This window comes from Protopterus annectens, chromosome 10.part0 (assembly GCF_019279795.1).
Source record: "Protopterus annectens isolate FY-2018-M chromosome 10.part0, PAN1.0, whole genome shotgun sequence".
Taxonomy (NCBI): Eukaryota; Metazoa; Chordata; order Ceratodontiformes; family Protopteridae; genus Protopterus; species Protopterus annectens.
In genome coordinates, this window is record NC_056744.1 from 1,024,898,581 (window position 1) to 1,024,915,598 (window position 17,018).

The 17,018-nt window shown below is 43.1% G+C and overlaps 1 protein-coding gene across 1 annotated transcript in view; it reads right to left on the reverse strand.

Annotated features, from left to right (window-relative positions):
• Positions 1-4,090: 4,090 nt before the first annotated feature.
• Positions 4,091-17,018, reverse strand: part of RABGGTB (Rab geranylgeranyltransferase subunit beta) — a 446,107-nt gene continuing 433,179 nt past the window's right edge. The window contains exon 10 of the mRNA XM_044086834.1: positions 4,091-4,158. Coding sequence (XP_043942769.1) covers positions 4,091-4,158 — 68 coding nt within the window. The remainder of the gene's footprint in view (positions 4,159-17,018) is intronic.

Consider the following 17,018-nt stretch of genomic DNA (forward strand, 5'->3'; position numbering starts at 1 on the left):
GTCAAGGGAGCTGACATAGGCGGCATGCTCGCCGCCTCCCCCTCCTCATTTGATTGGCTAGATGGAATATCATTCTGTAATACAGCTATGGCATTCGCTAAAGGTTCGGATTCATTCATATCAGCTGTAAAAGTGTCCAGCTCATACATAGAGCCGCAATATTATGATTTAAATTAATCTTAGATTGATTGATTGCCGAACGCTTCTGTCAAGAGAAAATCTGGCCATTATTAAAGTCAGAGAAGTCCCTATAGATTTTCTTACATTTTGTGCCTTCCAGCTGGTTGTCAAAGGGAATAAGTCTTTTAAACATTTCATCAAAAGAACCAAGATTCTCCTGAAATAGAGCTGAGCTTGACAAATTCCTTTCTAGCTCCTTTATTTCTTTACATAGTTCGTTTTCTTTTGGCAAGAAAAAGTCATTCATTAACCACATATAGTTTAAACTTAGATTGATGTTTAGTTCTTGCCATTGTTTAATAAGATCAGGATATAAATTACCATATGAGGACATATTAAGAATACGTAGCCCACGTGGTACCATACCCAGTTCCAAGTAGGTATTAAAACTAAACCGTTGCCGTTGTAATTTTTTTAAACTTTTTACCTTATTTTATAAGTTCTTTAGTGAGGACAGGAAGTCATTTTTCTGGGATGTTACATTTGTAACCCTTGTAGTCCCATCCACTCTTGCAACCATGCAGTCCAACAATGGATTCTCTCTCACCAACAGGTTCTGTAAAGCTCTGGTACCATCATTATGTAGGTCAGTAGGCTGTGTCATCCTGTAGTGTAGGAGAGCTGTATTACAGAATGATATTCCATCTAGCCAATCAAATGAGGAGGGGAAGGCAGCTAGCGTGCCACCTACATCAGCTCCCTTGACTGAACGTGTAGTTCGGAGGAAGGAGAGGTCAGATCAACAGCTACAAACAACTGCCTGTAATGAAAACCACAAAATGAATCTGCTTCCCACTTTTTTTAGAGGGGAACCAGCAGATTATTATGAAGTTACCGGAACAAGTGGCAAAAAAAGACCGCAATGTGTCCAAACATTGATTAAAATCCAGGGGCAGAACCAGGCAAGGGCCAATGACTCGCAGCAGGTACAACAAACAATAATGAATAATGGTGAGACTTTAAATGAAAATACTCAGAATGTTAATTTTTTGAATTAACTTCCTGCCACAGATAATACACAGTTTGTAAATGCTTTTGTTAAAGAGAAGTATGAACGTCAGATCAACCCCTTAAATCAACAGGTTGGTAAAACAGGAACCTTTAATACTGCTATTACGAATAATTTGAATTTTAAAGTTAGGCACGAAGTACGAGTGACATTAAATGGTATTGAATCCTTAAATGAACAACAAATAACTATGAACAATGATTGTAGTCATAATGTGTTTGTAGAAATGTTTAATACAAATGGAACAACTAATGTGATAGATAGGAATCAGCGGGGAGCTGTAAATGTTTCTGACACCTATATAGAGTCATATAATTCTAATGAATCGAAGGAAGTGCATGAACAACAAATGGTAATAAATATTAATGAGATAAAAGACCTGAATATCTTGAACCAACAAGAAGTTTTTAATAAGGTCCATACTGTTTTTGTTGATACTAATGAGTTAAACAGGGGTGAACAAGTTGCTATAGATATTTTGGTACTTTTCCATTAAACCCCTACCACTCGCGGTGCAGTGTTTCCCTGTTATTTCAGTAGCATAGTCATGTTGTAATTTTATCTATTTATGTGGACCATTATCTGTAAAGTTTCAACAATGTATGAATGTAATTATTTATATTATGAGGATATCAAAAAAGCAGTCGTACTTCTCACGTACAATCACCAATACCTCTAACACCAGTAAATGCATTTTCATTGCAATTAATAAATGTTATATTTCAGTAAACATTTTCATTCAAATTACATGTCGTGGAATGGGTTCCACCGACAAATAACAAGACACCATAATGTTTTGGTTCATCAGTAAACCACAAATTTTTGTCCGGAGTGTTTGTGAGCTACCTGACACAAATAATTTGAAAGGCATTTGAAATGAGTGTATTCTACTGACGCTAATTGTCCCTTAAAGTGGCATCAGACTGACTTTCCTGCTTGCCGCTTTATAAAAACACAACTCTTACCTCTATTTCTCCAGACTTTCGCGGAATGTCTATTTTTTACCACATATTTTTTGTCCTCTTCCTCATAAAATTTGAGTATTTTTAAGTAAAAAAATGAGGTCTGATGTCACTAAAGTACATCTCGTATAATGGGTTCCACCAACAAGTAACAGTACACCATAATTTATCATTTCAGTACACGTTTTCGTTCAAACTACATCTCATGTAATGGGTTCCACCGACAAGTAGCAGTACACCATAATGTTTTTGTTCAGCAATGAACCACAAAGTTTTGTCTGGAGTGTTTCATCTGCCTGACACGAATAATTTTAAAGGCATTTGAAATTACTGTATTCTAGTGATGCTAACTGACCCTTAAAGTGGCATCAGACTGACTTTCCTGCTTGCCATTTTATAAAAAACAAACTCTTACCTCTATTTCTCGACTTTCGCAGAATGTCGTTTGTTAGCTGTACAGATTTTTTTTCTTACACAAACACTTGTCTACGCTACTGAAATAACAGGAAAACACTGCACCGTGAGTGGTAGGGGTTTAACAGAAAAGTACCGATATTTTTCCTGCTTTGGGTAGCACTGCTGAATCAACAAACACTAGTACTTTAAATAAGTTGAACAGGGGTGAATAAATTACTATGGATATTTTTCCTGTTTGGGGTAGTATTGCTGAAGCAATAAATACTAGCAATTTTGTTGACTCTTATGAGTCAAGCAGGGGTGTACAAATGACTATGAGTAATGGTGTTGCATTAAATAACCCTGCTGGGACATCAAATATGATTAAACCATCTAGTGTAATACAAGGGAAACCTGTGGTAAATTTATCTCACCACCAGTTAACTGAAGTTGAGTTTTCTTTACTTTCTAAAGGCCTTAAATTTATACCAATGTCTACTGATAATATAGTGAATGCTGTGACTGATTTAAAAATGTTTACATGGAACTTACATTTGAAAAACATCTGTATGGATTCAGGCTCTTGTGTAGATTTTAGATGTAAAAATAGAAGTACTTTCATACCCTATAGTGACCAGTTGTGTCTGTATTTAATGATGTATGTGAGAAACAAATTAGAGAAACTAGCAATTGTTATAAAAAAACATACAGTCTTACCAGGGAAGAATCTTGCAGCATTGGCTTTGGAAAACAACATAAATTTGATAATTAAAGAAGCAGATAAAGGTGGTAGTGTAGTACTTATGAATACTGTAGACTACCTTGAGGTGATGAATGACATAATTTCTGATACAGATATGTTTAAACGGATATCAGACAGGGATATTAATGAAATTATTACTAAAATTAATATGGCAATCTATGATTTACAACTAATGAATGGTATAGATATTGATACTTTCAATTTCTTTACTGTTCCATATCCTATAGTACCTATCCTATATGGCCTGTCCAAAATACATACATCAAGGGATAAATCACCAATGAGGCCTATTGTGTCTTGGCGGGGGTGGGCCACTGAACCCCTATCTGTACATCTGGAAAAAGATTTAAAGAGTTTTTTGACAAATGTTCCCAGTTATATAAAAGACACGGGTGACTTCCTTACACAATTATATAGGTGGTATGATGAGAGTATAGAGAAACACTTTCTATTGGTAACTTTGGGTATTAAATCTCTCTTCAATATGATTCCTAATGAATTTGGAATAGAGAAAATAAGAGAGATACTTTTGGAATGTGGCCATCTTTCTGCTAGACGTATTGAAACAATATGTGAGATATTAGAATTAGTATTACAGAACAATGTGTTTGTGTTTAACAAACAGCTATACCAACAAATATCTGGTATAGCTATGGGCACAGCAATTGCTAACACGCTAACTTAACTTTAAGTAAATGGGAGGAAGAAAATATTTTCAGTCAGGCCAATAGATATGCATCTGGAATATTGTTCTACAAGCGTTTTGTGAATGATATTTTTCTAGCGTGTCATTGTACTAGTGATGAACCTAAAAACTTTAATTCTTATCTGAATAATGTTAATGATTTCTTAAAATTTGAGATGAATTATTAAGAGTCTAATATAAACTTCCTAGATGTCACTTTATCAAGAAATTAAGCTGGTTTAGATACCAGTATTTATAAAAAAGAAGCACAAGCAAATAAATATTTACACAAAACTAGCAAGCATGCTAGACATGTCTTTAAGGGCATACCTAGGGGACAATACCTACGTGCTAGCAGGTTAAATACCCAAGATGAAGTATGAAATAAACAGATGGAGGACATGACAGATGAATTATTAGAAAGAGGTTACAATCAAGAATAATTGGATTTGGTTAGGAATGAAGTGGCATCTATGAAAAAAGGGAAAGCTAGACCATATTTTCTAATCAGGATGGTATTACTACCATCCACCCCCATGTCTGATAATGCTCTGAGATATCTGATGACTTATAGTAGGACAAGTAAAAACATTGAGGACGTTATTAGAAACAACTGGTACACATTAGTCTAAACCTCAAAATGCACTCACTCGAGGCACTCCTTAAAATGCAGAACATTGACATCTGTGCAGTGACAGAGACCTGGTTCAAAGCTCCAGAGAGCACCCTTGCATTACCAGGCTTCAATTCATACCACACCTTTCAGCCACCTAACCCAGAAAGAAGCACTAAATGTGGAAGCGTGTACATATTCATTAAGGATATCCACACCTCCAGGCTAGTTGCACAGCATAATGCATCCAAGATTATCCAAGTGCAACTAACTCTGGGCAAGACCACAATCCAAATTTTAGCTTGCTACAGACCCCCACCATGCCCCAGGATTCACACTCCTCATTTCTTGATACACTGGAAAGTATTAGGGTACAACCCAACACCCTAATAATGGGCAATTTCAACTACCCCACCATTAACTGGGAAAACTACTCATGTACCAACTCTTTTGCTCAACGTTTTCTAAAATTCATAAATTCCAATGCCTTGGATCAACTTATTCACACCCCCACCAGGGCCAGCAATATCCTAGACCTGGTCATTACCAACATGGGAAACCGGTGTTCCACACCAGAGGTCAATTCCTCGTTGGTCAGATCCGACCACAAGCTAATCAGCCTAGACATCCACATCCCACCCCCACCCCCAATTAGGGAAACCATCGTAAAAAACTTCTCCAAAGCCAACTTCACACTTCTTAAGACAGAAGTGGCAAACTTCATGACACCCATGCAGACGGACAATAGAGGTATGACTGCCGAATCCTACACAAATGCACTTTATAAGCACTTACACGAGTGCATGGATCATGCTATCCCTAAAAGAACCAAGATGTTATCCTCCAAAAAAGGAAGCCAATCTAGTGGTCCTCTGCCATAAACAAACTCTACAACAGAAGAAAGAAACTGTTGCAAAAAAGAGTAAAATCCCGTGACTGGAGGAACTCCCTGGTCAACCTCAGTAAGAAGCTGAGATCCCTCATAAAATCCTCCAAAGCTAGTTACGAAAACAAAATTGCCACTGACTCTAAAGACAGCCACAAAGCATTCTATAGCTATGTCAATAATCTAAATGGGAACACTCAGATCTGCTCTGAGTTACAGCACAATGGCACTAAATATACAGAACCAACTGATATTGCCAACATCCTAGCAGATAGGTTCAGTGCTAACTTTACCCCCCTCTCACCCCCTAGAGGGCCCATCTCTATACAGGAAGAATGCAAAGTTTCTATAATCACGGCTGTACAGGTAAAAAACACACTCTCCAAAGCCAAGAACACAGCATCCATATCCCAGGCTGCGTTCTACACGGACTACAGTATGAACTGGCACCCTACCTAAGTACCATGTTCAATCATAGCCTCACCTCAGGCTTTGTACCCACTGAATGCCGCACCACGACGGTTATCCCACTCCACAAAAGGGGAGCCATGACGGACCCTGGGAACTACCGCCCCATTAGCCTGATGAACCTGGTCTGCAAGGCCATGGAACGTATCATCGTGGAACTCATAAACAAAGACATTGGTACTCTCCAAACTCTGGACCCAGTTTGGATTTGTAAAAGGCAGATCATGTCTCCTAAACCTGATTGACTTCTTTGAAGCAGTCACCAAAGCCATAGATGAGGGTAAAATGGTTCACACAGCTTATCTAGATCTCACCAAGGCATTCAACACCATCCCCCACTCTGGAATTATAGATAAGCTCACTAAACTAGGTATAAATCCCTATGTCACAAGATGGGTTGCCAACTGGCTCATGGACAAAACCCACACTGTGAAAGTAGCGGATTCCAAATCCGACATCAGACCAGTGACAAGTGGAGTACCACAGGGTTCAGTCCTGGGTCCTCTCCTGTTTGGTATCTACTTCTTTGAAGTGCAGGTCAACACAGAAGGTCTTTAGCTAACAAAATTTGCAGATGACTGCAAACTAGGAGCCATAATCGAAACTCCTAATGATGTGGACAAACTACAAAAGGGCCTCACTGAGACAGATACCTGGTATCAAAGCCATGGCCTGAAGCTCAATGCCAAAAAGTGTATTGTCATCCCCTTTGGTAAAAACTCTGTACCCATGAACTATCACATAGCTGGTAGTCTACTTAATGCCAAAAATGTGATGAGACCTTGGGACACAGGTGGACAGTAGTCTCTCCTTTGATAATCACATTGCCACAGTGGTCAGGAAATCCTTCTACATGGCTCATCTCATCACAAAAGGATTCTCATCCAGACAAAAAAGAGGTCATTGTTCCCCTCTACTCATCACTCATTAGACCCATTATAGAGTATAACGCCCCTTTTTGGTATGTACCTCACAAGACATCTACAACAACTGGAAAGACCACAGAAATACCTCACAAAGAGGATTACTGGCCTCAAACAGATGCCCTATGCAGACCGTCTCAAAAAACTACAGCTTTACTCCACCGCATATCGCCTACTCAGGGGCAATCTCTGCCTAACATACAAAGCTATGTCAAACCCAGAGCTGTTGGACATGCTCCACTTAAAGAAATCCCAATCCCTCCGAGCTACACGCTCTAGGGACCTAAACCTTGTCACCACAATAAACAGAACATGCTGGAGGGATAGATTCCTGTCCCAGAGACTTCCCATACTCTGGAACAGACTACCTATCTATGTCAAACAGAGCTCCTCATTAGCACTCTTAAAGAAAAATCTTGATGATTGGATGGGAAATTCACCCCGGGGATCACTTCCGTGGCTCTGCTCGACAAGGGCACAGGAAAATAATTTTCTTGGGTGGCAAAAGCCAGGGTACATTTTTTGGCTAGGCTTGTATGGGCCCTAGGGCCGATAGCGTAGTACCTACCTATGAACCTATGAATGCTATGCCTGGGTATGGTAAATGGCTCCCAGATAAATCACGTTTTACTTATAGAAATTGTAATAGCCTAAAAAAGCGTCTGTGTTACAAGGACTTTGGTTTAAATAGAATGGACTCTATAACCTATAACAAAAAACCTATAACAACAAAGGTACCTACTCATGTTATAATTGTGTATGTTGTGCTAGTATTATTACATTAACTGAGTTTATACATCCACTTAATGGCAGAAAGTATAAATTTTACTGTACAGCCACATGTAATACTACAAATGTGATTTACTTAGCATTATGTCAACAATGTCTGTGCTTTTATGTTGGTAAATCAACAAGGAGGTTAAGGGATAGGATTGTGGAGCATAAGTCAGAATTAGGAAGAAAAATGATCAGAAACTCCTTAGCCCAACATATACCAGAAACAGATGAATCACACTATTTTTCTTTTTGTGTGATGGACATCTTAACTCCCAATGTTAGACGTGGTGATCTGGTGAATAAGTTGGACACTAGGGAGTATGAGTGGATCATTCGCTTACAAGCGGATTCATACCCTGGCTTAAACAAACAGGTCACACTAAAACCTATTTTGAAGAGAAAGCAAAAACAGATACAGTAGAGAATAAGAACCCCTGTATGAGTCACAATAAGCTGTATGATGTGAATATATGCCATTAGAATGTATACATATGTATACATATAGGTAACTTCTTTGTCTAAAAGACATAATGAATAAATATATATATAGTTTTTGTGTTATAATAAGCTGCATGATATAAATGTATGCTTTTGGAACACACACACACACACACACACACACATATATATATATATATATATATATATATATATATATATATATATATATATATATATAGTTTTCTAGTCTAAAAGACACAGTGGATGATATATATATATATATATTTAGATATATAGTTTTTAAATGAAGTATGGTTATGCTTTTTTTGAAACCAACTATGTGATATTTAAAGTCTTGTTTAACAAAATGTGATATACTGCTTTAAGAGTCTTTTGCAGGGCTTTTTTACTAATTGTTTCTGTCATTAATTGTTTAATTGATTTTTAGATTATGATAGGTAGGCTGTGTCATGTGTTCTTGAATTTTTAACTATAAAGGATGTGATGTCTTGATATGAATTTTATTAACACTGAAGAAGGAAGTTTTTGTCTGAAAGCTTTGTTTTATTAAAAGGAATTTATACGATGCTGTGGAACTTGCTTTTGTTGATGCTTTGATTCTTTGTTTGCCAGCTCCACTTTTTCTTTTCTTCACTTTTTTGCCTTCATTCTAGCAATAAGAGCATTTTTGGATGACTAACACTACCCTATAAGTGGAAGGGAGGGTGCAAGAGAACTGTATCACCACAGTGATCCACAATGCCCTCCCATTGTGCATGAAAGCTTCTATACACCCACACCAAAGGCTATCATCCATTGATGGCTTGGTGACCCACCCCATGTTGCCCCTCTGCATTTTCACCCCTCCTCCAGGTGATAGTGACAGTGTGTGTGTGTGTGTGTGTGTGTGTGTGTGTGTGTGTATGTGTGTGTGTGTGTGTGCACACGCGCGGTGAGACCCACATCTCTTTGTCAGTGCTCTCAGTTGCCCAAACTGCAACTTGGGTTGCCTAGGCTGTAATCATGGCTTTATCCTTCTATGCCACTGGTGCTGGTATTAGCCATAATCAAATAATGAAATGAAAAATAAATTCAGAAGAAAGAAAGATTAGAGTACAAAAAACAAGGCAATGAAATGAGAGGGAAATATTAAAGTTGAAAACTGAGATAACAGAGCTGAATATCAGCAGATGAAATTAAAGTTATAGTATAATTGGGGGATAACAGTTGAAGCTTAGAAAAACAGAATTTTATTGAATGTCTCACTGTAACATAAGAAGTCATGAGTCTCACAGCATGAAATGCATCAGGCCTTTATTTGCAAGACTGCCTTGTGACAGGCAGTTGAAGTCAAATAGTACCATACTTCAGAGCTGCAGTAGGTGAATTTTCTGTGGAGTGAAGAAACCTGGTTTGGCTGATGTATATGCCTTCAATGTCTAGGATGTAGTGCATATCACAGAAGTTCACTAGCAGGAGAAAGAAATACTTGTGCAATTTCCGTGAAGGGATTAACTTTTGCCTATTGGCAAAAGTAAGACATTTGCAATCCTTTGCTGCTACAATATTAAGATGTCATTTTAAGGCCACATTTGTTCTTTTTTTTTTTCTTCAAATGCTGATTGTGACAGTAATTTTATTATAATCTATGTTTCCTTTATAAAAGTTGAAAAAAACTACACAGTGTGCTAAAGTGATTTAAAATGTGTGTTATTGACTTCCAAGATGACTGCAGACTGGATAACATGTTGGTTAGAGCTCCCCAGTGTGAACCCTGAGAAATTGCTAAAAAAAAGTAAAAATTATCAGTATCTATAAAATTTGGCTCTTGTTCATCCTGTCCATGAAATTTGACTTATGGATCTTTGGGCAACTTGTTGAATCTGAGCTGGCAAAACTATTGCTCTGGCCTCATCCATCTTTAAATTTTCCTTCCCATAATGCTCCTTTGCAACTAGATACCTTAGATCTTGTTTGCCACTTTTGCAGTTGGATGCAGGTCTCACTACATAAAGCATAGTGCTCTACCTTCTGTTGGTAAAGTATTTCTGGATATTTAGGATAGTTACGGTGTTGCAGCGGTTAGCGTTGCTGCCTCACAGCAAGAGGTTCTCTGGTTTGATTCTCAGCTGGGGAGCCTTCTGTGCAGAGTCTGCATGTCCTCCCTGTGGTTGTGTGGGTTTCCTCCGGGTGCACCGGTTTCCTCCCACATCCCAAAGACATGCTGTAGATGGATTGGACACTCTAAAGTGGCCCTAGGTGTGACTGCGTGTGTGTGTGCCTTCTGTGGAAGGTTGAACGCCGGGCTGGCAACTCGACACTGTAAAACTCCACTGCCAGTCATGAACGGACAGGTGATCCGCTGTGGCGACCCCTAACCGGGAAAAGCTGAAAGAAGAAGAAGATGCTACTTTGTTCTCTTGAATATTAAATGTTCATCATTATCGCTGCCTCAATGGCATTTTGGGTTGTCTGCCAAAGTAACCTAGTACTGACTGGTTCCAAAAGATCAGACTGCCCTCCCTCTATTTCTTCTGTCCAGTGATTGACTGAGTATGTCATGAGAGGCAAGTCTTCAGCTGTCACAGGATGTAAGTGTCCAGTCTTTTTTGCCATCCAAAAAAGAAAGTCCTATGTCATTGCCCTTAGTGAATTCAGTGAATCGCTGAAGCAATTTTTGCTGATTACAGGTTGATAAATAGTTGTTCACCGGAATGTCATTTTGACGACCTAATATAGACCCCTATGGAACAAGGATTAGACACATCCTCTAGTACCTGGAGCAGGTATTGAAGAACCAAACCCTTTAGGTGCAGGAATAGTCTGAGATAAGAGACCCCTTGCCAGACATGATACTCTGTCCTCAGATATTTTATCTAATAGTGAAGTTCAAAAGAAAAAGAAACAGAAGCTTTGTTGTACAGCTGATAATTAGATTATAGCTATTTATAAGGCTGATGTGGTTTTCTTGGTTAAGAATGTTCTGCAGACCGGTAATTCTAGAGCTTGTGCTCCCATACATGTGCTAGTTTGGATAGAGACCTTTCTGTTGTTTCAGAGAATGATGAGGAATCTGATAAGGTCAATGCTGATTTCCTAAATGACACTGAGTCCAGCCATCCTGATTCTTCAGAAGGTGGACTTGAGCATAGGTCCAAATAGGTGTTCACTTTTTCTCAGATGATTGCAAGATTTAGTGATGTTTTTGTTTAGGAGCATTTGGGAACTACCCCAGAGCTATATGACCTTATAGAGGATGAGATGCCCAATTCTTTGGCTATCACCCCTCTCTTACTGGCTTTGGAAGATGTTTGTAAAACTGCCTTCAGAACATCAATATTTATTTAAGCAGTCCATTAAAAAGCTCAGAGCAAATAAAGGGTGTAGTCAGATACAACACCTCTCTTTACCTATTTAACTGCTGATCGGGCTGTGGTATGCCAGCAGCCTACTTAAATAAAAAATCCTTGGCTTCATCTGATCTACTGCTCCTTGATAAAGAGGGAAATGGTTAGATCTTCTGGGCAAAAGGATGTCTTTTTCTAGTAAATTAGGCTTTACAATGTTAAATTCCCAAGGCTCTTTGTAGAAATTTATTATCTGAAGTAGGTACTTCATTTGTCAGCAACCTTTGGGTATCGGATCCGATCTCGGATCCGAGCCGGCAACTTATTTTACAGCTTTAAGATCCAAGCTCCTAGCTCCTCTCCGTACCCATAATCCCCTGCCAATCCTGACTGACCTCAAATCTAGTTTGCCATGCTTAGGTACAGCAGCTAGGTTACAAGCTCCTGGTCAGATAAGTGTTTTTTTTGCTATACTATAACTTTCGTGAGAGTGCATTTGGTTAGGCTCCTTATAAGTTAGTAATTTAATATTTTAATTTTTTAGTTAGTAAATTTTTTCTCCTCCCCACCCTTCACTGGTTCATAGCTGTGTGTGTGTGTTGTTATGAGTTTGGGGCCTTCCGTGTGAGTGAGTTTACTTTCTAGTATAGTCATGTCTGAAGCCCCAAAGTTGGTCTTTTCGAAGTGTACCGAGTGTGGCCATAAGCTCTCCCCGGCGGATGGCCACACTCGGTGTGTCCGGTGCCTTGGGGTTGAACACCTGTCCTCTGGATGCGCGATTTGCGCGACGTTCAACCCAAGGGCACTGAAGGAATGGAGGTCGAAGCTGATCCTAGCGGGACTTTTGCCCCTGGATTCGGCCTCCGGTACTTCTGTGGCCCCCCTCCCAGGCTCCGGTGGCAGCCACTCCTGCCTCTCTCCCCGCGGCCGGGACTCAAACTCCCATTACTGCGCTGGAGGAGGGGGAGGCCAGGAAGGAAAAGAAGAGGGAGAAGCACCACAAGCGGCAGGCTGAGGCCTCCGCTTCGGCCCCCCCGGCTAAGCGGGCTTCTTCCTCCAGGTCTTCCAGGTCTAGGTCTCCTCCTTCTCAGCTCCGGTCTCCATGCTTCTCACCGGGACCCGAGGAGGAGGAGACCCGATCTCTGTCGAGGTCATCGAGGCAGCACTCCCGGCCAGCCTCAGTGGCCTCGTCGAGATCGACACATAGTCTTTCTGAAGCCGATTTGGACCGGGTGATGAGAAGGTTCATCTAGGCCCAAATGCAGATGGGAGTGCTCCTGCCCCCCCCCCTGGGGGGGAGCTCAACACCCTTTTTTGCCTCGATAGCTCCTTCTCCGACCCGCTTCCTGAGTTTGGAGCGTTCGGAGCCGGGCAGTGTTGGAGCCGGGGGTGGGTCGGCACCGACAGTATCGGGTACTTCGGCGCCGACTCTTCCCTCAAGCTTGCCGGATCCATCCTTGTCGGATCCGAGCTCTCAGAGCCGGGCTCTGAGTTTTGGATCCGAGGGGTTTAGTGTGCCTTCGGTGCCGTCCAGGTCAGAGCACACTGGCCCTTCAGATCCGATGGTCTCGGCGCCAGCTCCGATCCATCCTTCGGATCCGAGCGAGGGTCGGCTCTCAGATCCCAGAGAGAGCGGCTTTCCCTCGGCATTCGAAATGGTGGAGAGGGCACTGTTGAGTACATCCAGGCCCCCGCTCCCTGCTACAGCTCCACCCCGCACTCCCTCTTGTTTGAGTCAGGCTTCCGTCACCCGGCCACAGGGACAGCCTGCTTTGACGTCTCAGGTCATTCCACTGGAACAAGACGTTGCTGGTGAGTCTTCCTCGGACAGCCCCCCCGAGGATGTTCCTCACAAGCACAAGTATAAGAGGAGACACGTGAACTCCTCCGGGTCCTTGACAGTAGACACGGATTTGGATGAGGGGGAAGGCTCCCAAAGGTCACCCCCCCCATGGAAATGCTTAGGATAAGGGGGGGTCTGCCCCCAAGGCTTCCTCTGATGAATCCATGTTCCTGGAGGCATTCAAAGCAGGCCCATCTACCTCTTGGGTGTCCCCTCCGGCCGACTCCCTGGTGGACCTTATTACCACCAGGGCGTGGAAGGAGCCGGACACTGTGGAGCCAGCTCCCAAGTGCCCCGATAGGATTCTGAGCCCCCCTTCAGAGAGGTCCCACTGGAGCAAGGGTCCCTCCGTAGATGCCATGTTGGTGGCGGCAGCCACCAAGAGGGAATTAGCTCAGGAGAGCCCCTCGGTCCATCCACCGAGCAAAGAGTCCCGCTCGATGGATCACCTAGGGAAGCGAGTCTTTAGTTCGGCGACCTTCTCAGTAAGGTCCCTGAACTACATGGCACAGATTATTAGGATGCAGCGAGACCTTATCAAAGAGTACGCTGCTTTCCCCCGGAGTCCATGTCGGCGGAGGACAAGCAGTTGTACTCCACTCGCATGGCCACTCTAAGATCTATATTGAATACCTCTATGCGGCTTTTGTCCCATGCCACAGAGGGAGCCACTAGAGCCAGCAGAGCAGGACTAGTCATGAGATGCCAGGCCTGGCTCTGACATTGTGACTTCGCGGAACCCTTCAAGGCATCATTTGCGAATGCCCCCTTTGATGGTTCTGCCTTATTTGGCAAGACCATTCGCGAGACTTTAGTCCAGAGCAAAAAGGACGGGAAGATGTTGTCCGCCATCGGAGTCTGCTTCTCTGCTCACCAGAGGTCTTTCTCCAAGAACCAAAAGGGACAGAAGAAGATGTGGTTCCGGAAATCGCAACATTCCCACCCTGCTCCAGACAACCAGTCCTTCCGTGGCAGAGGAGGACAGGGAGGATGCCGCCCTAGAGGCAGAGGGGGCCCGAAGAATTTTGGGTCCAGAGAAACCTTCTCTGATTGGCCCATGCAGCAACCCTGAGGGGTTGCCCGACTGCTCCACTCTAGAGGCAGTCGGGGGGCGTTTCCCGAGGCACCTGGCAGCTTGGGAGTCCATCACAACAGATCGCTGGGTGCTTCGTATCATATCCAGAGGTTACCAAATTCCCCTGTATCATGTCCCCAAAGTCAGAAACCTCCCCGATGTACCACTAGATCAGAGGAAGGTAGCAGCTGCAGAGATTCAGCAGCTCCTAGATAAAAGAGCCATCCAGCCCGTCCCCCCAGACCAGCTTGGATTAGGTTTTTACTCCAGGTTCTTTCTGGTGCCAAAAAAGACGGGGGACTTAAGTCCAATTCTCGACCTCTCTTTTTTGAACCTGTCAGTAACCAAAGAAAAATTCCGGATTGTCACTCTTCAATCAATCCTCCCCCTATTGCGGGAGAATGACTGGATGTGCTTAATAGACCTCAAGGTTGCGTACTACCACATTCTAATGGACAGACTATCCAGGAGGTTTCTCCGCTTCCGGCTGGGAGCCAGCCACTACCAGTTCAGGGTCCTTCCCTTTGGTTTCACCACAGCCCCCAGGGTATTTACCAAAGTATTAGCAGAGATAGCGGCCCACCTGAGACTCCAGGGAATGCAGATTTTTCCATACCTGGACGACTGGCTCCTGACCGCCCCGACAAGGCATCTACTCTGCTCAGCCAGGGACTACTTCCTCCGGCTTGCTCCCTAGCTGGGCATCACTATCAACATGGACAAATCCTCTCTTGCTCTGACTCAGGTGATAGAGTTTATAGGGGCCAAGTTGGATACGAGAAACCTTCTAGCATTCCTGACTGCGGAACGACTACAAAACCTGAGGCTTCATGTGTGGGCCATCCTCCAGTTAGAAACTCCACCGGCGGAATTGGTCCTGAGGGCTCTAGGCTCCATGGCGGTGGCAATCACTCTTCTGCTATTGGCTCGTCTGAATATGAGGGTCCTGCAATGGACCCTTCAAGTCCAGTGGCCCTTTCTACATTACCCCTCTAAGCCATCCTATTTCCGTCAGCAGGGCTTGCAGGAGGGCTCTCGTATGGTGGCTCAAATCTCTGGACCTCCATACGGGACGTCCCTTCTCCACACCTCCTCCCCTCACCACGGTGACCACGGATGCCTCACACCTCGGGTGGGGGGGCATTGCTCAGGCAGGACAATCCAAGGCACGTGGAACGACACAGAGACCTCTTTGCATATCATTGTCCTGGAGATGAGGGCGGTGCTGTTGGCATTGCAAGCACTTCAGAACCTTCTTCCTGTCGGAACTGTTGCGACACAGATGGACAACATATCAGTTGTCTGGTACATCAACAAACAGGGGGTAACCAGGTCCTATCCTCTCTGTCGAGAGGCCATGAGAGTGTGGGAATGGGCGATCTCCACCAACCGCTTTCTTATTGCAACGCACATTCTGGGATGGTCCAACATACTGGCGGACAGACTCAGCCGCACCATCCTTTCCCCTTAAGAGTGGTCTCTCAATCCCCAGGTAGCGAAGCGGATTTTTGCTGAGTGGGGGCAACCCTGTTGCAATCTATTCGCCTCTCCCTCAAATACGAAATGCAACAGCTACTTCACTCTAATTCCCCCCCTTCGGGAAATCCCCGAGAGATGCTCTGGTGCATGCTTGGCCTCCCGGTCTGCTTTATGCTTACCCTCCTCTACCCCTGATGCTGAAACTCATACAGGAAGCCAGTCGGTTGGGGAGCAGAATGATTCTCATTGCCCCATTCTGGCCTCATCAAACATGGTTCCCTTACCTGTGGCCTCACCTGATAAATCCTCCTTGGATTCTGGATCCCCTACCGGATCTAATATCTCATCCCCTAGGTCTCCCGATCCCGAATCTGGACAGCCTCAAGTTGACAGCTCGGCTGCTCCAGTTCCACTCCTAGTCACGACTCCCGGAATCTCTTCCCCAGTTAAAGCCATCCTAGTAGCAGCACACAAACCTTCTGCTAGAAAGGTCTATCGCAGTAAGTGGAAGCGTTTCTCCATCTGGGCGGAGCATCATAACTTAGATCCCTTCACAGCACCGTTGCTGACTGTGTTGGATTTCCTTACAGGTCTATTTCATCAGGGGGTTAGCTGCTCTACGGTCAAGGTTCAACTGGCAGCTATTTCTCATTACCATGTGGGACATGAGTCAGGTCCTTTGATTACGGCAAAATTGTGTAAAACCTTTCTCAAGGGTACCTTCCTGCTCAGACCTCCTGTCAAGGAAGTTGTACCCTCTTGGGATTTATCACTAGTCCTACAAGCCTTGACAGCTCCCCCTTTTGAACCTGCTGCTTCGGTTGATCTTAAGTACCTATCTTGGAAAATGGTGTTCCTTGTTGCTATTACTTCAGCGAAAAGAGTTTCTGAGCTTCAGGCCCTTTGTGTAAAACCCCCGTACTTGGCCTTTCACCAGGATAGAGTGTACCTCAGGACCAATCCCTCATTTCTTCCCAAGGTGGCTTCAGAGGCTAATATCAATCAATCCATTAACCTGCCAGTCTTCTTTCCTAAGTATCAGAACAAAGGAGAATACAAACTGCATTCGTTAGATGTGCATAGACAACTGCGCTTCTACATTCACAGGACTGCTGGTCGTAGACAATCCGACCAGTTGTTCATCTCCTTTGCCAAATTTAACTTAGGTAAA